Source organism: Micromys minutus (assembly GCF_963924665.1).
Source record: "Micromys minutus genome assembly, chromosome: 7".
In the NCBI taxonomy this organism is placed as follows: Eukaryota; Metazoa; Chordata; class Mammalia; order Rodentia; family Muridae; genus Micromys; species Micromys minutus.
Genome location: NC_137976.1, coordinates 38892915 through 38918150, shown reverse-complemented (window position 1 = coordinate 38918150; position 25236 = coordinate 38892915). Strand labels below are relative to the sequence as shown.

The 25236-nt window shown below is 35.2% G+C and overlaps 1 protein-coding gene across 1 annotated transcript in view; it reads right to left on the bottom strand.

The window, feature by feature from the left end:
* Window positions 1-5203: 5203 nt before the first annotated feature.
* ZPLD1 (zona pellucida like domain containing 1) overlaps window positions 5204-25236 on the bottom strand; it is a gene marked incomplete at its 3' end in the record, with an annotated part of 42644 nt that continues 22611 nt past the window's right edge. Inside the window, exons 3-10 of the mRNA XM_080918946.1 lie at window positions 23267-23448; window positions 22181-22253; window positions 17590-17687; window positions 15512-15592; window positions 12648-12819; window positions 11561-11669; window positions 5759-5788; window positions 5204-5379 (exon numbers count right to left, since the gene is read on the bottom strand). Coding sequence (XP_080775072.1) covers window positions 5204-5379; window positions 5759-5788; window positions 11561-11669; window positions 12648-12819; window positions 15512-15592; window positions 17590-17687; window positions 22181-22253; window positions 23267-23448 — 921 coding nt within the window. The remainder of the gene's footprint in view (window positions 5380-5758; window positions 5789-11560; window positions 11670-12647; window positions 12820-15511; window positions 15593-17589; window positions 17688-22180; window positions 22254-23266; window positions 23449-25236) is intronic.

Genomic DNA, 25236 nt, shown 5'->3' with positions numbered 1-25236 from the left:
TCGGCAACATTACCAACCTAGAGAGATGAGTGCACAGACTTAATAGCCGATGGCTGGAGGCAGGTTTCCTCACAGGTAAGATCGTGAGTGTAACATTAACTGTGTGCACACTGTTTTAACAAAAGAAAGAATCTCTGCAATGGCGTTTTAATTAAATAGCCATATCATACTATACTTAACCATTCTGTTTGTTATAATTTTAAGTGAGACTTTGTTAGAACTGTAGAGAAATGAATCATTTATCACAAAATGCAAGCAAGATTAATTTAGAAAATGGGAGGAAGTATCATTATATGTACATATAACACATATCAACAAATTGCAAATAATTAAAATTTTAAAAGCTGTTTATGAGAGAGAGTGAATCAGTTTGTTCCACATTGTGTTTAGAGGCTGAGGTGAGATATAGAAAAATACCGGCTTAATTACTATAAATTTTAAATGGGCTCAATTTCTTTGTATTTATTCTCTGTCTGTTACACCTCCACGGTAGCAAATGGCAGCTTTGAAATCTGTTGATTTTAATCCCAAAGAAGTTAATAATTGCCAAGTCATTATTTTTTCCTAAGGTAACTATTCATGTGAGTCAGTTGTTCATGCCTTTAAAAACACAGGTGCAAACTAGGAAGGGAGAAATGGCGCCATGACTTACACACTCTTGATTCAGAGCTGAAGCAGTTGTCAAGACATCACTGCCCAAGAATTTAAGTGTTAAGTTGAATAGCCTAGCAAGCAAGCTGACTAAGTAATGAATTCTGTTTTGTGCAATGCTAACACAGCTTTGCCCCTAATGGAATTGAACCCCACTGTTTTTTTACTATAGCTAAACACCACAGCAACACTGCTTTCTTCTTTATAGAAAATAAAAAGGGCAATTGAGGTAGTTATGCTGCTAATGTAGGTGAAGAAAGGAATATCCAGATTCTTGAAGCAAAGGGGAATTAGAGATAACAATCATAATTCTCAGTTTCACTTCACAGGGGTTTAAAAATGAAGACTGCTTAGCAGAGGTCTCTGTTATGTTGAATACAAATGAACAAAGCCCAACCCCCTAACTCAAAGCAAGTCTCTCTTCGCTGTTTCAGAAAAGTGAAGCTTTTAGTCAAGGCTGTTTTATTTCTCTTGTGTTGCTTGGAATTGCACACCAATATGGTTCACATAAAAGCTGTCAGGCAATGCATTCTCACAAACACAAAACATGTTTTACCTGGTTTCCATTTACCCTCAGCCTGTGCAGGCAGTGAGCTGGATCAGGTAGCATAAGAGTAGGTACCGGCTATCAACCACGCTAGTTCTGTCTCTTCCAGGAACTGGCTGTCTAACACATTGCCTCTCCCCATTGTGCCCAGCTCTATTTGTCCCCCATTATGCCTGCTACCATGCCTGATGTTCTTTATTGCCCTGACCTATGGCCACTTGTAATGTCATTTCTCTGTTCATACTAGGACCCTCAAAGCCATATACAACATAGGCCCTGAGTTAATGATAGGCCATACCCCCACTATTCTATTTATTTTCATACCATAGGGATAACGGCATTTTTTACAATTCACCAAAGTCCTCCTACTCCTGGGCCAGTCGTCCTTACATTTGATCCATATTATTCAGTAATTGTAAAATAAGATCCTTTGTTCATGATCCCTTATATGTCAATAATAAATATTTCAAACTACTTTAACAGCACTGTCAAATTTTCTGACATTTTTATGCATTCATTTCCTAATACCCCAGACTTAGTAGAAACTTCTGTTGCTAACCAATGTGAAACATCCAATCAGTTCAGAGCCTGATTAGAATAAAAAGCAAGAAGAAAACCTGCTTACTTGCTGCCTTTCAAGCTTTGACATTGTTTTTATTTTGCCTTTGACTCAAAGTGACATTAGTTCTACCTGGGCGTGGATTATGCTTTTTGATTGCAGCTATATATACCATCATTTTCCCGGGAACTCACCTTCCCTGTATCAGACCTTAGGCTTACTCAGACTCCACAGGATGGATGGATGGATGGATGGATGGATGGATGAATGGATGGATAGATGAATGGATAGGATATTACTTCATATTTTGTATATAAACACTCTTGGTGTGCATCATTAACTATTGCCTATATATGCTAGTGATATTATATAGAATTCTGATAAATATTTCATCTTATTCATGCATTTTTGTTTACTAACCAAGTTTTAAAGTTCTTTTCTGATTATAAAGTGGCACTGTTTGTGTTAAAGGCCTCCCAAGTTGCAGATAATTAAATGATTTTGTTGTCAAAAGCAAAAGATCTACAGCCAGCTTCTTCTTTTACTTATAAATATAGCATAAACGTATGGATTCAGGTTCTCCATTCTCCCATAATTCTCTTCTGCCACGTACTCTGAAATGCAACAAATTATGCCATACTTCATATATGTTGACAAGAGTTATTACCTATGAACTTCTGCTGTACTGTTGTTGCTTTTGAAGTTTCACTGCCTGGGGTCACACAAAGTTATATCACAGGATGCACGTCCTCCCCTCCAAAAACCTTGCAGCAATGATGCTTTATAAGCTAACTTCCTGTATGTAAACATTCCATGCCATGTCCAGTAACACTGCATTCTCACTTAGCCTTGAAAAGAAGTTCTCGTCAATGCTTGTTTCCTCCCACCCCACTTTCCCTAAACGGGGGAAAATGACATCAGATCCTGTCAGATCTGTAACTACACAGAAGCCAAGGTTCTTTTCGTTTACTACACACAACAAAGGAGGAAAGTCCATCTTAGTGAGAGCTCAAGTTCCAGTTGTTGAGGTAATTACATACCTAATTACTGTAACATAAACACTTGCTCCTGAAATAAAGGACCATAATTGAAGACCCCAGATCAACCCCACACTTAGGAACTTCACTGTTGCTAAGATAGGCTTCCTCTGTCTACAGACACCACCCACCTTTCTTACTAATATTTACTTTAGAGTCATTCATTCTCAGCATCCCAGAAAAAAAATAGGACACACAGAGCAGAAAAAAAATACAGTCTTAAACAAACTAATGTTCTCAAATTATTCATTTCAAATTATTTTTATTAATTTTGTACATGTCATCAGACCTTACCCCTGAAGCACAAAAAAAAAAAACAGTTTGAGGTATTAAAACTGAACAGACATTTGCACATATTTGTAAGGTCTTCCTACTACAATAACCAAAAACCTCATAGCAGCTAAAACAGAACCTATAGTTTGAGTAGTATGGTACAAAGCTGAATGAAGCAAACCTGCATTTAGCTTTGCTTCTCTTGCTCATAATAAAAGGGCAGCAAAAAAATATGAGATGAAGTGTTTTCAAAATGGTGTGTGTTGATGATTCAGTTCTGTAAAATAGAGTGTAAGGTTCAAAGGATAAATCAATAGTCACCTAAAGGCAAAGAATTCCCACAGACAAGCCAGTCTCAGTGACCTACTGTGCTAATCACAGATCTTAAGCTTGAACTCACCCAAGGCATTGGGGATATAGTCTCCACACTGTTACAGCACTGTCTATGTACACAGACTCATACAGCGTGATGAGCAGCTAATCATGTTACCACACAAGGAGGCAGAATGAAAGGGCACATTGACTTTTTAAGTGGCTTAATTTTTGTTTAATATTAAAGAAATTATCCAGGATTTCTTCCTTCATGTCCTATATCATTTCATGCCACCCACCTTGAAATAGAAGAGTTGAGGTAATTACATATCTAATTATTGTAATATAAACACTTGCTCCTAAAATATTCTAGCAAATTGGAGAAAGGGTGGTCTTTTAACTTGGCGATTGATTTAATTATTATATTAATTTGCAATGTACATACTCCACTTGAAGTAAAATTTAAAATTGCATATTGATTTACATATGGTATATTAAAATCTGTTCTGAATAATGGAACACAGCATCGTTACATCAAATTTCTACAGTTACTACAGCACTATCAGGGGCTGCACATACCACACATTGGCATGTGTCATTGAGTTCGTTTAGTTGTTTGGTTGTGAAAATAATTTTAGCATAAACATCATTTCAATGTTTATTTAACTCATTTAAAAATTGGATTAAACATTTTTACAGAGCTGTTAAAAGAATAAATGTTCTCACCGTTTAATACCAGGTGAAGCTATTGTTCCTGTGTAGTGAGTATAGCAGCTAGAAATGTGACGTCTTATAAAGAAAACCCCTTTGAACCATTCATCTCCCCACTTCTCATAAAGAGTTTTGGGAGAGGAACATCTTTTTCATGTTGGCTCCTAAAATGTTCTACAAACAAGACTTACTCGGCATTTCCTCTTTGTTTTAGGATAAAAAGAACACAGGCCTACTGGGAAACTCTAATGGGAGAAGCATGCTTACTAGGTTCTGACAATGTCTGCTTCTTATGCAATGAGTGGTGAGTGAAAAATAACCTTCCCACACAGTGGCCTTGATACTAGACACATGGAAGCTGAGTGTTTAATTGTCAGGTGAGTTAACCTATGCTGATGGTCCTACATGAACCAAGGTAAAGCCTCACAGCCATTCCTATTCAAAGGGGTAATTTGCTAACACACAATACATCCTTTGGAGATTAAATAAAAAAATTTTACTATTTGTTATGTGAATGGAATTTCCAAACGTATTTGTAGTTTTATTTGGTATTTTCGTTTTAAACAAATATCATCAGGATTAAAAATCAAACCATGACACAATAGGTCAGAAGAAATAGTAGTTAACTCACAAATGTTCCCTTACATTTAACCTGAAATTATCTAGAATTAAAACACACAAAAATGTAACTTTCATTTTTGGACCAGAGACATTAATTTAAAATCATTGCATTGGGCTTTACTGCTTAGAGGAAAATGGAAAATCTTTTTATTTTCCCCTTAGTAGTTCGATTGGCCTCTTATCCCAACAAACAACAGAAATTACAAATAAAATGACAAATGACTAACTGCTTAAGGTCTAAGTCCTGAATATTTTTATTTATTGTCAGTGTGCCCTTTGATAATAAGAAAATGGGGCTGGCCAAATACATAGGTGGCAGTAGCAGAACCATCAAAAGTTTTTCACTACCTTAATACTCATGAGCTACAACAACAAATCTACCTAACCTAAAAAAACATCATGTGTGGCTGTCATTGAACTCAGACAGACTGCTGACCACAGTCACACAGAGAGGTTGGTGACACCTTCCTCCGGGATCAGGACCAGTCACTGTCACTCAAAGACAGGATTTCTTACACCATTCAATACCAAGCTGGTGGATCCCTTTCTGTGTAGAAGGGCCAGTGAGCACAAGAGGAGAGAGAAACACATGACTCCCAGAATGACCATTCCTGATATCAGAGAGCTGGTAACTGCATTCAGCTGAAAGGGAGGCAGAGTCAGGGAACCTGTAAGAAACACATACACTGTTATACATTCTTCAAGAGGTGCCCTACTCACTGCCTTCCCACTTTGCTCCTAATGACTATCCCTCACCAGTATTCCACAACATTGGGGTATGTTAGAATGTATGAACTATAATTCAAACAAAGAACCAAAATATTGTATGGATCAGAAGTTTGATGATCCCAAAATGAAATAAACAAAAATAAAAGGTAAAGGTTTTATAACAATTAACCAACACATCACATATGGGATTCAAATTCTGTGAACTGTTATTTAAAACTTAGTGAATTGGAGAAACAAGAGCCCATTATACTGGTCAGCTACAGTTTCATAACAGATCACATTTTGAAACATAGCACTTTTATTTGCTAATTATCTTACCAAGCTGTGAATTGTTGGTTGGAGTCTCATCTGAGGAGAAATAACAGAAAAAACAGAAGTGAAAATGTCTATGCATACATTTGTTTTTGTGTATTCCAACTCTGTAAGTTTTAAATGCCATCCCTATTAATTTTCTTTACCAACCCTTTGCCCAAGCTCCATGGAGTATTTATAAGGGAAAGCTCATAAACCTTTCTGGTTTTCATTTTTCTACTTCTCCTGTATAGGATTTCATCCCCAAGTCCACAAATACAATTGCAACATGTATTAAATAATATTATTTTCTGCCACTATTGTTTCATCATTTTCTTTCTGCCAGGTTAGAGATGGCAGTAACTGTTAGCAGCCATTACAGTTTTATGGGCCTATAACCTGCCATTTGTTATTCTGCTACAGAGAAATATTCATTATTTAGTGTCACTCTATTTTAAGTGTTGCCCATTGTCTAACATAATCTCCAAAACATCATTCTGACATCCAAGAAGATAAATTCACACTTCATAACTTCACAAAAGGCCAAGTGGACCCCTGAGCCTGAACTGGAGTTCTCTTGGTATTTGCTAAGTGGAAGGTTGGGGCTATTGACTTTCGCTTTTTCTTGGTGAACTTCACAGCAACAATGATCACATATACAGAGTTTCCTCAATCTCACTGCCCAGTTTGCAAATATGTCAAAATTAACCTTTGAGCCTGCAATTAGAGTATTTCATATTTATGTTAACATGTACATGTATGCTTGTGATTGTTACTTAAATCATAAGATAGGAAGAGTTGAATATTTATGAGTCAAACATTTTTCACTTGTCATTGCCTCTATGGTAAAATGAACATACGTTGACATCATGATTCCAGCCCAGTCTTCTAAAGTAACATAAACTGACCAAGTATAGAAAATATTTCATAGTTGAAATATTCATCTTCATAAACAAAATTATTTATACACTTGCCCCAGGAAAATATTTTTAAAATATCTGATTCTGTTTTCTTTCAGACACTTGATTCATGGCAAACAAAATAGTTCTGTTATCATGTCTTAAAACACAGATTTTGAAGCTAATGTGTCATTCACTAAGAGACTCTACAATGTGCATGAGCAATCATTTGGGGATGCTTTATAATGTGCATTGGTACTCATTCAGAGGATGTTTTACAATGTGCACTGAATTGTATTAGGACAAAAAAGAAAGATGACACTCACAGGAACATCCTAACCTCCACCTAACATCTCTATATAAAGTTATTTCCTGTCTCATGGACATAAATGTGATGAATGGGCTGCAGCAATTCACCCAAAAGACTTCCTTGTCCTGTTTGTAAGATAAGCCGAAATTCCTTTTATATTTTCTTTCTGGAGTACATTTAATTCCTTAGATTGCATTGAGTAAATAACTCCTTCCTATGAGGTATCCAGAATGAAACAACAACTAAACATAGATTCCTTCAAAACACACACACACACACACACACACACACACATACACACACACATACACACCACTTACTGTTTTCTTTTTGTTGAAGCTAAAAGCATATCAAATCTTCTGCATTCCCATTACCACCCACTACTAAAAAAAAAAAAAAAATATTCGGGATATCCCCATAGACACTTTTCTATGGATAAAATGTTTCTATGTGTTAGAACCAAACCCATCATGTCAAATGGAAGCACTACTTCCAACTTCTAGAGCAGAGAAGATAAAAGCATCGTACCACTGACAGAGAGCTGCACTTAAACCATGTACTGTCAGGATGTAGTTTGAAACTTTCTTTGAGTAATAGCTTTTGATAGAGGATTGATTTTCTGTTTTGTGTTGTATATATCCTCTAATTTATTGTGTTGTTGTAATAAAAATCATGGTGTAGTCCCAAAGAGGAGGCAGATATTTTCTGGGAGTGTTAAGTCACCTCCTACTTCTGTGTTCCATCTAGTCCTATTGGTCTTGATATGAACATATAGATAGATAGATAGATAGATAGATAGATAGATAGATAGATAGATAGATATAGGTATAGGTATAGATATAGATGATATAGATATAGATATAGATATAGATATAGATATAGATAATATATATATATATATGTATATATATACCAGGAGAAAGGCATGAGGGTGATATGCACATATATACCAAAATAAAGGCATAAGGGATGAAGAAATTAGATGAGTGTGAATATCAAACTGTATAAGATGCACAAAGAGTATTCAGCTGTCGGAGGATTCACAGGGTAGAGGCAAAAGCTGCAATACCACAGCTGTGCAAGCCAGAAAAGGCACACGCTGCAAAGATATGTTCTTCCTCACACCCAGCTAAAAATCTGTACTAAGTGAAAATGTGTAAACAGGACTCACTTGAAAGATATATGCAGAGTAAATATTTCCCTTATTTCTGGCAAACTTAAAAAGTGTTTAATTACTTATGTTGACTAATGAACCCTATATTTTACATTTGAAAAAGCACTAATCTTTTACATTTTTCCATGGTATAGCATGTATTAATAGTCTAGCTCTGAACTCTACATCCCTTAAGAGGCATCTTCGAGGGTTAGTTGCTAGCACAGTGCCTGTCTTATGTAGAGACTGAATAAGTATGCTCTTATGAATTATTAACTACCCCCAAAACTTAATGATACTACTTGAACAAGAGTTCAAGCTTTGGGTTATTCAAAGCAATTTATGTTAGCAAAACAATTAAGGGTTATTGTTTTTCAGAATTTGTGCCAAAATTAATCACCACAGCCAATTGTCTATATTAGAAATGTTAACATAAAGAAAAAAATGTTAACACTTGGAAGCTTTTAGTAAGAACACTGCAGAAACTTTAAAAATTTTACATTTCAAAAATATGGACTTTTTAGTAAGTGAGCTAACAAGCGGGGTTATTCTCGTGGGCAAAAATAACCAAAACAGATTTTATTTGGTTAAAAGCAAACCAAAAGATGATTCTTAAGATTTTTCAACTAAGTAGAAGTGACTTCAGCTAGAAATGTCCCTGACAAGGGTTGGCTGACTCACTTAGTAAATTGAGCAAAACTTCCAAGGATCAGGACTTTGAAGCAGGCAAACCAAGCCTGAAATGGACTTCACTGTAGAAAACCCACCATTACACCTGGGGGGATAACGTTTAGAAGACTCAAGCAAAACTTTAGTGAGCTGAAGGAAAAAGGATAGGTCTGGTCATAAAGGCAATTTACTAAGTTTACATAGGATTTGTCTGATGATAGACATTGCTTGACTTATGTGTTCTTTTGAAATTATTTTTCCTTTCTTCTTCTTTTTTTATAGTGGATATTCTCTGCATTCACCTCTCAGATGCCATTTTCTTCCTCCTCTTTTGGAATTTTTAAGAGTGTATAGAGCTTGTAGTATTCCAATGTAGATATACTGAACTGTAAACAATGAGACCAATGTAAAGACTGACCTCATGCTATTAATCGAAAAATGGTCACAAAATGAAATGAGGTAGTATGAGAATGAAAGACTCCCAAAACTGTCTCAAGGATCTTAAGATGGTCCTTTCAGGCTTTGCCAGTGGAGAAAGCTAAGTTCTCAAGTCAGATTCTGTACATGCTTGATGTGGAAACAGTTCTCAAACAAGAAAGGAGGAGCTCTGAGCATGAAAACTGAAGCAGTGATGTTCTTCTCTTCTAGCCTCACACATATATGCTACACACAGAAAGATTCTCATGCACAACATAAAAGGATTTTTTAAAAGATGAGATATTTTAGGGAGCTAGACACGGGACAGGTGAAATTAAAAAACATGGATAACTGGCTTTAAAGATCTTTATTGTTTTTCTTTTGAAAATTATCTTACAGTAACAAAATACTTAAAATTCATAAAGTTTAAATTGGGGGTGTCTAGGTACGAAGGAAATAAGGTTACTAATTTGTTAAAGGATACATCCAGGACAGACACAGAAAACTCTTTCAAAGTTCTTATCTAATAGAAACCTTACTGTACACATATTTCATAATTATAAAAAATAGTTTTGTTTTGTCTACTCTAAGTCATTCCTAATTATTGGAAATAAGAGCTGAATTTTTCTCCAATAGAATTCCATCAGCAATGTTCTATAGATAGATAGAGATAAGACTTGGACCTTTAACAAACTCCAAAATAGTCATCTTCAAACCATTCAGACAAATCCTCAGAGAGTGGAGACTGAGTCTGAATTCTCACATTTAATGATCTTCGGCACTATTTAAAGGTCCTGGTTGTTTCTTTTTCAATAATAGTGAGCTTATACAAACACCAGGAAATTAATAATTAACTCAATTTTAAGCATTTTTAAGCTAAAAGTACTTTATTTAATAATTTATGTATTTCAGGAAACAGGGATTTTTTTTTCTTCTATTAAAGGGGTGACATTGGCAAAAAGGTAAAAATGATTTAATTGAAAGATAACAACATCCTTGAAGCTAATATAATAACTTAGAAAACATTATTACCATTTCAACCAAACCAAAAATTTTTTTGAGAACATTTGTAACCACATTGTAATGAATCTTTAAATCTACCTTTAAAAACGCTACATACTGAACACAAAGAATCACATATATATATATATATATATATATATATATATATATATATATATATATATATATATATAATGCAGTAATTAATATTCATGTAGCTCTTTAGAATAAAAGCTAGACCTAGAGTCAAATGTGTCCAGCCTCAGATTCAGTGACATTTACCTTATGTCTGTTTTATCCATTCTGTTCTGGAAGCTTCTAGATTCATACAGAATTAAATATATATCCTTTGTTGCACCTGTGTGTTTTTGTGTATAAATGTGTGAAAAAATGTTTGTGTCCATAAGAAGTCTGTGTATTTGCAATGTGTTCAGATGCTTGTATAAATGTGTGCTTTCGAATGTATATCACTAGGTAGAGAATGAAGCAATGGAGCAAGTGTTTTAAGCCTGGGCAGCTCAACAATGTTTAATAGGATGGTTTACAAAGAGGCAGAGAGTTCATAAAAGAAAGTTATGTTTCTTGGACAGTAGATAAAGGAAGCATTTCAAGAACACAGAAGAGTGTAACTTGAAAAACATGATGCATTTTTAAAAGATACTTTTTATTTAGGTGTGTGTGTGTGTGTGTGTGTGTGTGTATGCGCACGTGCACGCTCATGTGCAAATGTGAACCCTTGTGCCAGTGAAAGTTGGCGATTTCAGATCTCCTAGATCAGTTACAGGAGTTTGTGAACAACCACCTATATGGGAATTGGGAACCAAACTTGGATCCTCTGTGAGAGGAGCAAGTGCTCCCAACTGCTGAGCCAGGAAGGAAAACTTCAGCAGCAAGGAAACCATCTTACAGGAGCAATTTTTACTTCCGTGAGGCTGTCAGGTCAGATTCAATGCAAAACTAGGTAACAAGGGAACCAGTACACACAGTCCTTAAAGGTGAGCTACAGTTGGGCAAGAATAAGCAGCAAGTATAGACTGGAGCCACAGAGGCAGAGGTTATTGAACATTTGCTCCATGTGTGTGTGTGTGTGTGTGTGTGTGTGTGTATGTGTGTGTGTGTAAAATACGAGGAAATATACAAAAGAAAACACTCTCTTATATAAACACTGGGTAAATGGGAAACTGCTGTGATATTAAAATTGTTCATTGTTCTCAGCGCTAAGTAGTTTAGAGACATTGAGTTCTCTTTAGATTCCAAGTAGCCCACTGTTTTTGCCTCCCTCTCCAACTACATAAAAGGAAAAAAAAAAAAGAAATAAAGAAAAAAAGAGAAAAAAAGTAAAACAAACAAACAAACAAAAAAAACAGGGCCCTTCTTACCGCTTCGGGTGATGATCGGTCCTGCAGACAGGACGGCGTTTCCAGAAGTGCTCTGCGGGGCCCAAGTTGTCCAGCTCTGAGCATCTCTCTTTTTTCTGTTGCTACAAATCTGAGGTGTTAATGAAAACAAATGAAATTCCACCCCAGCACAAAATTGTTTCTTTATGGCTATTTGGAAAGCAGATTCTTTTGGAAGACATACCACATGTTTAATTTTATTCATTTCCTTCTGTGCATTTATTTAATTACTTTGCATATAAATTCGACAGTGTTTCTTCTCCTAGCTTGGACCACATTTCTCACTCCCGTCCCTCTGTAATTGTGCACTGCCTCATTAGTTTACATAGCTCTACAGCTCTCCTGAAAACGAGAGTGTTTATCAAACTCTGCCACTTTTATTTCTCTCAAGCCTTTTATAAATTCTTCCCTAAAATGTTGGTCAGCACAGACCCAAAATAATGTGGACTCTGTTTTTGCCTCCATCTGAGCCTGTGAGTTAAGACCAAAGAAATCAATGAGTTGAAGAAATAACTTCATATTTATACATATATTAGGAATAAATATAAACATTAAAGCTAAGTTAAATTTGAAAAACTACTAATATTTGTTCCCTGGTTAATATTAATTTAATTTTAGGAAGCCTGTCTAAATAAAAAAGTTCTGAATTTCTTAAAATACCTGCTCACTATATCTACAGTTTGATGGTGGATGCATCCCATTTGATCCAGATCTTTCGAAGACTTAACTTTTAATGGAAATTACTCCTGAAGCCATCTGGCACTAATCCATCTTGTAGAACCAGCCCAACCTTCTTCATGTTTCCCTCCACCTTCTGCCCCTCCTACCCTGTTACCTGTGTCTGTGACTTCTAAGCATCCTTGGTATGGACTGTCTCTCACACTTTGTCTTTGACCTGCTGAGGTTCATCTATCCTCAAAATCGCCAGTCAGGTCGTATCCTCTATTCCACCAATTTTCATTGAACAATCAACTCACAGTTCACCCTTACCTATGTCTTTCCTGGGCTCTAGTAGTCTTTCAATTTAAATTAATTCAGTGACTAACAGTAAAATTGCTTATAGACATACTGGCATGAGGAGTGGACAGTCGTCGGCTCTGCAGAGTTTCGTGAGGCAGTGCAGGAAGACCGTGGACATTTTTTGATTCTTGTGTTTCACAAAACGGAAGACTTCAAATGAAAACCGGCCCCGCTGGCTTCTGCCATTTTCGATGACAGTGGTCTGAGGATCTTTGTCACAGCTACATTTTATGGGATCAGGAAATAGGGCATCGTTGGAAAGTGGGTTAGTTTGCGCAGCAAGAAGGGCAGCCGCATTACATTATAAACTAGAAACAGGCGTTGTCACCAGTAAAGGGAAGGACACAAGCAAATCAAGTAGTTATGATGAGTGTACACAGATCGTAAAATGTGAACAGAGCAGGTCTGAACACATGGTAATGTCGAGTTTAGGAGCACCATACTGTTCCAGGATTCAATGACCAAATAATATAAAATAAACATCATGAAGCCACCCTCCCATCACCACACCACACTCACATGTAAACCTTAAAAGAAAAAAATTATTGTACATATTCTGTATTCTCCTGGGATATTTGAAAATAAGTATATATTGATATAAGAAAATGTTATCTTAGTGCATTTATATGTCATGTTTTTATTAAGTTAGTACTTCATTCCACAGACCTTGTCATATAAATTTTAAAAAGCCCCATTATTATTGTTAAATAACAATAAAATGTTCCAATGTACACAAAAGAATTTATTTACTCAATTTCTTATTTAAATGCAATTGATTTCTTTGATCATTCATTGTAATAAAAAACTAATGAATATTAAACCTGTACAAAATATTACACATATCTCTAAGATAATGTAATATATTTATCACATTACCTATTGCTTATATATATATATATATATATATATATATATATATATATATATGTTATATGTTGCTGCTCGATTGATAGTAATAAGAAAATAGTCTCATATAATTTTAAGGGATACTGTTCATAATATAAATAAATATAAATATAATATAGTGCCTTGCAACATTACAAAGAAATGATCTGTTTAACTTAATTTCTGTCTTAAGAATTGCCACTTAGCTCGAATTGTTATTTTCAGGAGCTCCTAAAGCAAAGTAGAATGGTAAACACCTCTGTGCTTTTCCAAGATCAGGGGTACCATGCTTGTTTTAAAGTGACAGAAGCATTCTCATGCATTGCAATACTATAGCTGTGTTTCCTCTACCCTGTTGAGTTTAAAGAAATTCAGAGAACTCATTGACTCTCCAAGACTCTAAGAGTAAGGAAGGACATTCCTAGGTGAGTCTTTTACCTTTCCTTCTGTTTAACAGGATCTACCACTGTGGAGTGTCCGGGAACTCTCTCCAACATCACTCCCAATTGCTCCCCAACCCTGTCAACTGTTGGACCTCAGCCCTGCTGCCAGCATATCCGAAACAGAAGAAAATCCTTCTAGCCACATTTCTTAGATTCACTTCTATAATTTGCCAGCAGCAGTAGCCTTCTTTTACCCTCTAAAACCTGAATAATAATAAGAAACCTGAAATAATTTGGAAGTTGTCACCATATTGAGCCCATAAGAATCATGATCACATTCCATATGATTAATTTGTGATGATTATAGAAATGTTGGGAAAAATGTCAATTCAAAATTACACATAATCTTTCCACTTATAAATACCCCAGTGAACCATTTGGCTTATAGTGACTTTTTATGTAAGTGAGCCTTACTCTATGCAAGATTATATATGCCAATTCTTAAGCTTTACTTCTTAATATACTTCCATTTTTAATTTTCAAGAATGAAAGTATCAAGAGGATGAAAGGGCAAAGTTATAAAATAATTTCCATTTAGTAACTCACCATATGATAGCTACACCAATGTGAAGTCTTGACTGACTGGTCCTCTGTCACTCACTGGGTCACTGTTCTTTATTGCTGTGCATTCAGCTTACTCCTGTGCTTTACAATTTTACTAAAACTGAGACACTAGGATATCATAAATACACTTCTAAATTTGGAGGAGTCAAATCAAACAACATGAACTCCTTTAAGCCTTTTCACATACACCAACATTTTTTTTCTCCAGAACCTTGCTGAGATGAGCACTTCCTGCAATCTAATATATTAAAAGTGGTAGCTTGACCATATCCTCTGAGCACCATCTCAACTTTGATTAGCCAATAAAGCACATTCTTTGGTTTCCCATTATGTTTCAGTCATCATGTGTCAATAGCTGCAGTGATCTGAACCAAGTGCACTGTACAAGTGTGATTAGAAGACATTGCTTATCTCTCAAGTCTGTTCTGCTAAAAGATAAAAATGCTGAGAGGGAGCTGAGATGATTGAACGGCTTTATGATCAATGTCTCCTTTCCTTAGACATAGATTGCATTCACTCTATCACTGTCTGTTGGGGAACTAAGTTGAAATTATTAGCTCTGGTTAAAAAAGGGGGGTGGGTAGCAGGCTATATTATACTTTAATATTAAATACTGATAAATGAACACAATTAATTTTGGATCTAAATTTTCCCATCATTACTTTAGTAGTTAGATTACTTTTGCTGTCCTTTTGACATATGATGTAACCCTCAATAAACAATACTTTCCTGTTGCTCTCTTTTATTAAAAATGGTAACCTTACTGTTTTCAGTACATAAGACTGTGAAATCTCCTGTATCACCCAAACATGAACAAAACATTGTTAGTAGATGTAACTTAGTTACAATTCTCCTTCTACAAACAGACTTATTTTGTGTTTCAAATTCTTCTTAACTTTTGTACTGTAGTATAAAGTTCAGATGGTAAAAGTTTAAAGTGGTATATGAATTGTTTATCTGATCTATTATCACATTTTAATTATCTATAATGAGGTCTTTAGTTTCAGACTTAGACACCTACCTAAGGAAGAGATCATACCGGGTATCATCATTTGGATTTCCAGATGGGGTTGTGTAACAATAATCCATTAATACATTCCATCTGCAGATAGAAACAAACATGATCTGGTGTCAGAGTCTTCCTAGAGTGTTGGTAATCAATCCAAGGAAAGTATGAGCCAAATTCTTAACATGTAAATTATATTTTCAATATTTGCTATTGTGAAACATTTCTTGTTTATTGAACCTTTCTCTAAAAACTATGTATTTAGAATTTTGCAACAAGCGTCAATTGCAATGGAGATGCCGGTCACAAATAACAGGAGATAAGGCAGGTGGGTGGTCAAAGCCTGAGAGAACAAAACTGTAAAGTGAATTACACTGCTACCCAGATATGGTTCAGTATGAATATACTGTTTAAAAAAGGCACCATAAAACTATAGTCATAATAACATAGAAAATGTGTTTGGCATATGAATTGACTCTATAGGGATAGGAGTGGGATTTCCTGAGAGCATTTTATTAGTAGAAGCCATGAGAGGATACATAACTTTCTTCCATAGGGTCATATTAAAGTAAGATTTATGACTTTCATCAACCCAGTGCTTTGCAATATATATGTATATCACCATAGTAAATAAATACCAATAATATGAAAATGAATTCCTACAGTTGTTAAAATAGTATTAAAGAGTTTCATACTGCACAATCCATGGTTAGAGGGACAAGAAGAATGTGAAATGATACCCCATTTCTACAGTATACAAATCTCTAAGGGAGTCCCAAATTTAAAGCATAGTGCACACCCCACAAATAAACCACCATCTGTTACATAGTTTTAAAGGACTGAATTGGATCTTCAGCATTTTACATCCTCATATAAGGGTTGGGTATTTGGCAGGTTTGCTTTGTTTTTGTTTTGTTCTTATTTTAAACAATGTCATATTATAATCCCTTTCAGTTCTGAGAACTTGGTGGAGGTAATTTATATTTCTAGAAAGTTTAAGTGAATTTTATAGACAGGATCAAAAATATTGTTGGTTTTTATTTATTTGCAGAGTTCTCTCTGAAAACTGTTTTATATAATTTTAGTACAAATTCTTACTATGACAGTTATTTTATGAATTTAAATTTTATAGTTTCTTTGATTAGACACTCTGTATTTACATTTGAGATGTTACCCCTTTCCCTGCCCTGCTTCCATCCCCTCTTCCCCTTTATTTGCCTTCAGAAAGGCACTTCCTCCTAATCACCCTCTCCAGCCCATTGCCTTAGCATTTCCCTAAACTGGGAAAACATGTCCTCCCTGGACCAAAGGCCTCTTCTCACACTGATACCAGCCACTGCTATCTTCAACTACATATGCAACTGGAGCTATAGGTCCCTCAATGTGTGCTCAGAAGTTGGTGTTTTAGTTCATGGGAGTTTTTGAGGGTTAGGTTGGTTGATGTTGTTCTTCCCATGAGGTGGCAAACCCTTTCAGCTCCTTCAGTCCTTTCTTTAGCACCTTGATTGTGGTCGCCGTGTTCATTCCGATGGTTAGCTGCAGGAATGCTCAGCTGTATCTATATAACTCTGACATAGTCCCTGAGGAGGAATCTCTATCTGGTTCCTGTCAATTTCAGCTACAGTGCTTGGATTTGGTGGCTGCATATGGGGTGGATCCCTGGGTGAGGCAGCTTCTGAATGATCTTTTTTTCAACCCTTATTCCTTTATTTGACCTTGTAATTCCTCCCATGAGAGTTTTGTTACACCGACAAAGCCAATAAAGAGATCACAGGTATATCAAATGACATTGGATTAGTTATCTTCCTGATGAAGAAATACAGAACATTCTGGTATCCCAGAAGATCTCCCCATGGCCTCTTTCAGTCACTACTCTTATTTGTTTATGGGAAGCCTTGTTATTTTCCAATTAATGACACAAAATGAATAGCACTCCCTTAGCCCTTATAATTTGTTGTTTATTTTTATCAGTATGACTTAATGATGTGGCAATGACCATATATTTTATATAAGACTTTAGAATGAACAAGCTTACATTATGAATAGAGAGAGCTTAAGTATTTTAGCTAATCAAGTTAAGAGTTCGCAATTACCTGCCATCCAGATTAGTAGCTTGCACAGCTGCAAACACTTTGGTTTTCAAGGGTAATCCTATACTCGGGATAATTAATTGCTCTCTGTATGTTGAATCCTAATGATTAAAAAAATAAATAATCCACATGTCATTATCTTTCTATGGATAGAAACTTTAATACTTAAAACTGTTAAAGAAACAAAGATCATTCAAATCAACATATATTTACATAATTAACTCCAAAGGGCTGTATTTCACCCTCATGTTTGCAAAAATTCCCCAAACGCAGATGAATATAAAAAGTTGACTTTGGTGCATATATTGTCTTGTTTATAGGATTTGATCACATATGATGTGTTAGTGTTCAGCATATGTAAATTTTATTCAATAGTTAATGGTTAGTATTAGTTTGTTTAGTATTCCACTACCAATATTGTGTTAATTTAAATTAGGACTCCATTTACTTTTATTAGTCTCCAATTTAAGTTTTCCTTAATTAAATGTGCTTTAGTTTAAGCCTTTTACAGTTGAAGTGTCAGGTACTCATTATGGGTAATCTTTCATTTATCTAGAATCTTTTCTCATCTGATAATCAAAGATTACCAAAATTTCAGTTAAAGCCAGAAGAGGGAGGAGAGACAGACAGAGACAGATACAGAGACAGACACAGAGAGAGAGAGAGACAAAGACAAAGAGAAATGAGCATAATCTCTGAGTTGTCAAAATTTCTGCGATAAGACTTGATCAAATTTTTTTTCCAAATTTCAAAGCAATTCTAAATAACTTATACCTATCAGCCCCTCATATCACTGTAAAGTAGCAAAGTAGATATTCAAAAGTTGTATAAGTTGATAATAAAAAGAAATAAAGAAAAATATAAAATGCCAAAGGAAAAATTTCTCAACATCTAAGTTTTTAAATCATTTAACTTTCAAAATTAGTTTTCCAACAATTAATAATTCAAAAGATTTACTGTTTTACAGAAAAATCATTTTTTTACCATTCACTGTGAAGTTTTAGCCACCAAGGGATATTAAGCATATCACATTTATTTGGGTGGACAAAACCAGCATATTTAGAATTTTTAACATTAAAAAATTAGGGTTTGGATATAGGTATTTGAAAGAGTTGCATCTATGAGGCAACATTCCAATTTTAAAACACACAGATCCCCGAAAGACTGCATGCCACACTGGGGGAAATGTTAGAACCTGTGTGTCTAATCATTGTCTACACTTGTGTGTGGTAAATAGGGCTGGCTTTTACGACCATGGCAGAGAGCTAGTATCTTTATTCATAATGTTCTGGATTTCTTTTCCAATGTCTTCAAAAAATTTTCAGTTTATTAACCCATCGTATTCTTGCATCTTATGCTTGCATTAATATTGTCCCCAAGAATTATGACTCTTTTCACAACAAATAAGCTCATAAAACATTTGCAAATGATGTGCATCCCCTTTGTGTTTTGATCATGAGTCATCAGATTTTTCTCATCACTGTTTGTCTGCCCCTATTTATTCAGCCGCTCATTAAACACTAATAGTCAGGTTCAATCTAAACATCAAAGGTGTCTTGCTTTCTATTTTACAAGAAAATAAGCAGTTACTTTTTTATTACCCAAAGAGAAGGCCACAATTCCAGTTAAAATAAATTTAATGCATAGAAACTTCATCTTCAATAAGTTATTTTATATAAATATAACTTTCTCAAGAACATAAACTATGTCCTATAATACATAAATGTGACAAAAGGAAAAAAGCTGTATCCAGACATATGCAGCTGTGTCTGTCCTAACATCAAAGCAGAGAAAAGAGTTCAGTATTAGGCGTGTAAATAAGTTCCAAGCATGCCTAGGGATATGGAGATGTACACACACATACACACACACACACACACACACACACACACATGCACACGCAAGCACACATACTACTTTAGAGGAAAGTATGACTCCTAATGGCTGTAAATGAGATTAAAATTTAAATACTACAATACAATTACATTTGACTGACTAAATAGTCATATTCCAAATAAATAATAAATGTGGTTTGAAATAAATTAATGAAAGTATTCCAACATTTACTTTGTATAAATTCTTAATTTTAATGTCTTGTTATATAGAAAAATTATATGATGTCAGACTAGTTTGAGATAATGATATTTACACATAAGCACAATTGATGATGCATGGCCTTCTATGATTTTCAAGACTCATAGAACATACAAGTGGACAGGTGAGTTAAATGTAAGAACCATCCTTAGTATATATCTATACTAGTTCATTTTTAATTAATAAAACATACTAGCAAAAATATGATAAGAGATGAAAATATATACAGAGGTATAGAAATACGATGGAATGTTATATTTTTGTTAAATTATCTATAAAACTAAATTTGCTCTAAAAATAGTAAATCTGATAGCGTTAGAGAAAATTTAAAACCTTGTCTATGGAGAGGGCTCAGTGGCTCAAAGTCTTACTGCTCAGCATGAGGAACAGGATTCACAGAAAGACATAAATGTAAGTTAAGCATGGCAGAAGAACTATAAGTTTAGCATTCAAGGAACACAGTCAAGGGATCCCTTGAGCAAGCTAGCTAACTAGAGTAGCCCCATTGATAAGCTCAACATCTTGACCTAAAAATTAAGTAGAAAAAAATGGGGCAAGACTATTGACAATCGGACAATATCTTAGGGTTTCCACATTAACTTCTACACACACACATGCATCACAAATAAAGAATAATACACATACACATGCATACATCATACACAGAGACACACAACAAAAAAAAACTATGTTTTGGAAATTATATAATTTTAAAATGCAGCTGGTAAGAAATTTTTTAGTTTAATTTTTATTTTAATTCTATTATTAATATTTTAGTGAAAATTGGTGATTAAAATTCAACTTTTGACACCTTTCCATTTACAGTATTAAAAAGGAATTACCTTTTACTACAGAACTGAAATATGAAGATTATTAAGTTATAAGATTTTATATGACCTCAACAAAAAATCTATAGGAATATGCCTCGGCCACAGGACTGTCACATTATTTCTAGTAATAAAGATACTTTAACATGAAGATTGTTCTCAAATGTTTGATTTTTCTGCCTTTCCAGTGGAAAAAATAGCTTACTATCACAGAACATAAAGATATCATTGCGTGGTATATGGATTTTGGTTGGTTAGGTGGTTGATTGGTTGATTTTCCAAGACAGAATTTCTTTCTGGCTGACTTGGACTCACTTTGTAGACCAGGCTGGCCTGAAACTTATAGAGATTTGCCTGCCTCTGCCTCTGCTTATGCCTCTTTGTGCTGACATTAAAGGTATGCACTACCATGCCTGGCTCATATGGTTGTATTTTTTCACTATGTTAATAATAAAAATCCTCATCTCTGTCTCAGTTGTTAAATATTGATGACTCTAACGTGGTCAGCCTCAATTCTTCCTCACAGAACTCACCAGAGATAATTCTGCAATTTAAGGCTACTTTTCTAAATATTGAACATAAAAATTATGAATATATGGCCACCTTCTGAGTAAAATGTCTGTACATTCTTGCTAAGTATATAGAATCAAGTCGATTTTCAGGAAAAAAATAAGTTTACAAATGACAGAAAGGCAATCTTCAGTACCACACATTTTAATGTGTTGTTTAGAACTCTGTGGTGTCAAACTACAAACTTATAAACATTATTTTTAAATGCCTTTGCAAAATGTCCTACTACAATATTTATAGCTCATTATATTCAACGGATAAAGCACTGACTTTTAAATCAGTTGCATGAATTATAACTCAGTGCCATGATGACATGAATAATAATGCAAAAATCAGATTCATAATTTACAAAAATGTTGGTTGATAGATTGAAAAATTGATATTTAAATCAGGCATTTAAAATGTATGAATAAAAATTTTAATCAACATGAAAACATCATTTGGGGGATTAATGTTACACTTATAAATAGAACCCATGTATTTTTCACGTGTTGCTGCTACTCTCGATATTTACATGACAAAAGTTTAGACAATGCTATGTTATCAGTACAAATTATTTTAGATGTGACAGAACTGTCATTAGCCAGAACCCATGTTTAAAATATTAACACATTCATCACAAATAATGTTTCCAAGAGATGTATCATTTGAACTATGTGTATCATTGTATCACAATCACACTACTGTCCCAAATCTTAACCCTTACTGTCTATGAATGAACACAAACACAAACACACACACACACACACACGGAGAGAGAGAGAGAGAGAGAGAGAGAGAGAGAGAGAGAGAGAGAGAGAGAGAGAGAGAGAGAGAGAGAGAGAGAGAGAGGTGGATGCAAAATGTATTCTTGGAGTAACTATTACAGAGTCACATTTATGGTATGAAATTTCAATCATTTATCAATGTTTAGAAAATTTAATGGAGCTTGCAGCACACCTTTAAAACTAAGATATATGAAAATGAAACTAAGATAAATAAATGTTACCAAACTTCAGCAGGGATAATGTGACTTTCAGTAGGTTTTTATAGAAATGCCATTCACATAAATGACTCCTCACAACAGTGAAAGGGAAAATAACGTCTTTCACCCAACAACTTACGTTATAAAGGAGCAAGTTCAAAGTACTGACAAATGTCCCATTGTTCTCTCTCACAGAAATAGCAGCTGAGGACCTAAAAGCAATTTAAAAGCAGAAAAACACAAATGAGATTTTAAATTAAAAGTTTTATTTATACCCAGATGTTAGATTATAGACAGTAAACTCTTGAGTTAACTTGACAAACTTTTACCTACGTCTGTAATCGGTCTAGTTTTAAATCACCAATATTGCAAGTTAACGAAAAGCAAAGGCAATCAATTAATGACAGACTATCAGATGCCTCTTATTGATAATGTCGTTTTTAATCTGGCATTCTATACGTAAAATAAATCAGGAAAACCAATGTTTTAAGAACTTAAATTTGAGACAAATAGAATTTCATCAGTTTAACAAGTTCTATGAAGTCAGAGACTTGCTTAACTTTGTTGATACTAGAACAATACAGTATATGGTAAATAATAGAGATTTAATAAGCATTGATTAAATATATCAACAGATTCATTTGATATTTCAGGCGAAGATAGTATGAAGAATGGTTCTGCCAACACCTCAAGGCCTTTCCACATGTAAGCTTTGCATTTGACAGAGGAAGCTATGATCAATGTGCCATAAAAAACAAAAACAAAAACAAAAAAACACCCCCAAAACACCAAAACACTTCTCTACTTTCAACCCTCAGACAAAAAGTAGTTTCTGTGTTCTCACTTACTAAGGTCACACAATAACTAGAACCTTAAAATACAGACCATCAAAAAAGAGAGTAAACCTTTCCATTCAGTTATTCCATTTTGTCAAAAACCAGTTGACATCTTTAGGTGATCATGTTTCATCTTCATGTGTGTATCTTTGGAAATGATAAATAAGATATGGATGGATTCTAAGATAGAGAGATGGGTTACAGACAGACAGACAGAAGGACAGAGTTAAATGATAGATAGTAGATAGACGATAAACAGGTGAGAGAGATGATAGATAGTTGAGTCCATGCTATACTCCATTGGTTTAGCCTGACTACAAGTCCATCAAAAATAAGAAGCAAGCAGAAAGACAACATAGGAATAAAAAAATAAATAAACATGAACTCACGAAGCAAGCTGGGTGTTATTAACCAGGTATTCCAAAGGATAACTACAACTAAATTTGTAAAGGAGACCAGGAAGATAGCTGATGACTGTTGGCGGGTCTGGAGTATCAATATATCCAGAAATATTTCCTATCTGTACTGAGGTTGCATTTCCAGAAGCACCAACACCAGGAATTGTGGACACCTAGTAGATCAGAAAATAAAGATCAATAATTAAATGATTGTATTTGCGAATATATGCACTTTACAAGCAAATAACATATTATGACAGCCTATTATTAATTTTGGCTTATTTGCAATTTGCTATAGATTTGAAATTATATGGCCACCAGGAACAGCAGAGATCCAGGGACACAGACCTGGAGAAACTGTGTTGTGAGTATCCAGGGCACAGAGAGGTCTATGCCTAGCATGCAATAGGCATGACCTTCCAGGTGGTTCAGGGGAGCAGGAATTCTGCCATAGGGACTCGGTGTCCACGCAGGAAGGCCCTTGCAAACAGACCAAACGCTAAAGTCATTTCACACAGGGAAGAGCAGAGATCCAGGGACACAGTTTCTGGTGAGACTGCACCATGAGTGGCCAGGACACAGAGAGGTCATGGACAAGCACACGGTAAGCACGCTCCCTGATTAGTTCAGGAAAGCAGGAACCCTGGAATAGGGACTTGGTATCTACCCTGAAAGCCATCATGTGCGGACCAAAGGCTCAGGCCATTTGCGACCTGGAACAGCGGAGAAAAAGGAACACAGACCTGGCGAGACTATACTGTGAATAGCTAGGGCGCAGAGAGGGAAAGGCCTAGCACATTATAGGCACAGCCCTCCTGTTGGTCCAGGAGAGCAGGAACTCTACTTTAGGGATTCGGTGTCTGCCTGGAAAACACTTGATTGTGGACCAAATGATCAAGCCATTGACACATAATACAGTGGAGATTCAGGGACACAGGCCAGGTACACGGGAGAGACAGGAACCAATCACTGACAACAAGACCATAGATAATCACAAACAAAAAGATGACAAGAGGAAAGCGAAAGAACTTACACAATAAAAACCAAGACAACCTGGCAACATCAGAACCCAGCTCTCCTATCACAACCAGTAGCAGAATTCCAAACACTCCAGAAAAAGAAGACTCAGACCTGAAATCATACCTCAAATGAAAATGGAGTTCTTTGAGAAGAGCATGAATAACTCACTTAAGCAAGAATGGGAAGAAAACCATAAAGAAACAGCAGCTTTTAAAGAGGAAACATTAAAAACAGTCAAAGAAATAAAAAAACTAGAGGTAAACAAAACCAAGGAGATGAAGGAATTAAAGAAGAAATTGAAAATGCAAATGGAAACAATAAAGAAAACACTAAAAAAGACAACTCTGGAGGGGAAAAACCAAGAAAAAAAATCAGGAGTCACAGATGCAAGCATCTCCAACAGACTACAAGAGATGAAAGAAGAAACTTAGGAACTGAAGACAATATTGAAAACATAGACAAAATCAGAGAAGGTGCGAAAGCCAAAAAGCTCCTAACTCAAAATGTCCAGGAGATCCAGGACACAATGAGAAGACCAAACCAAAGGATAATAGTAATAGAAGAGGGCAAAGAATATAAACTAAGAGGCACAGTAAATATTTTCAACAAAATCATAGATAAAAACTTCCCTACCCTTAAGAATGAGATGAACATGAGCATAAAAGAAGCCTACTGAACTCCAAATAGAGTGGACCAGAAAAGAAATTCTTCCAGCACATAATAGACAAAAGTCAGAGTATCCAAAGCGAAGAAAGAATACTAAAAGCAGTAAGGAAAAAAACTCATGTAACATATAAAGGCAGACCAATCAGAATTACACCCAACTTCTTAACACAGACTATGAAAGCTAGAAGATCCTGGACAGACATCATGAAGACCCTAAGAGAGCACAAGTGTCAGCCTAAGCTGCTTTACCCAGCAAAACTCTCAAAAACCATAGA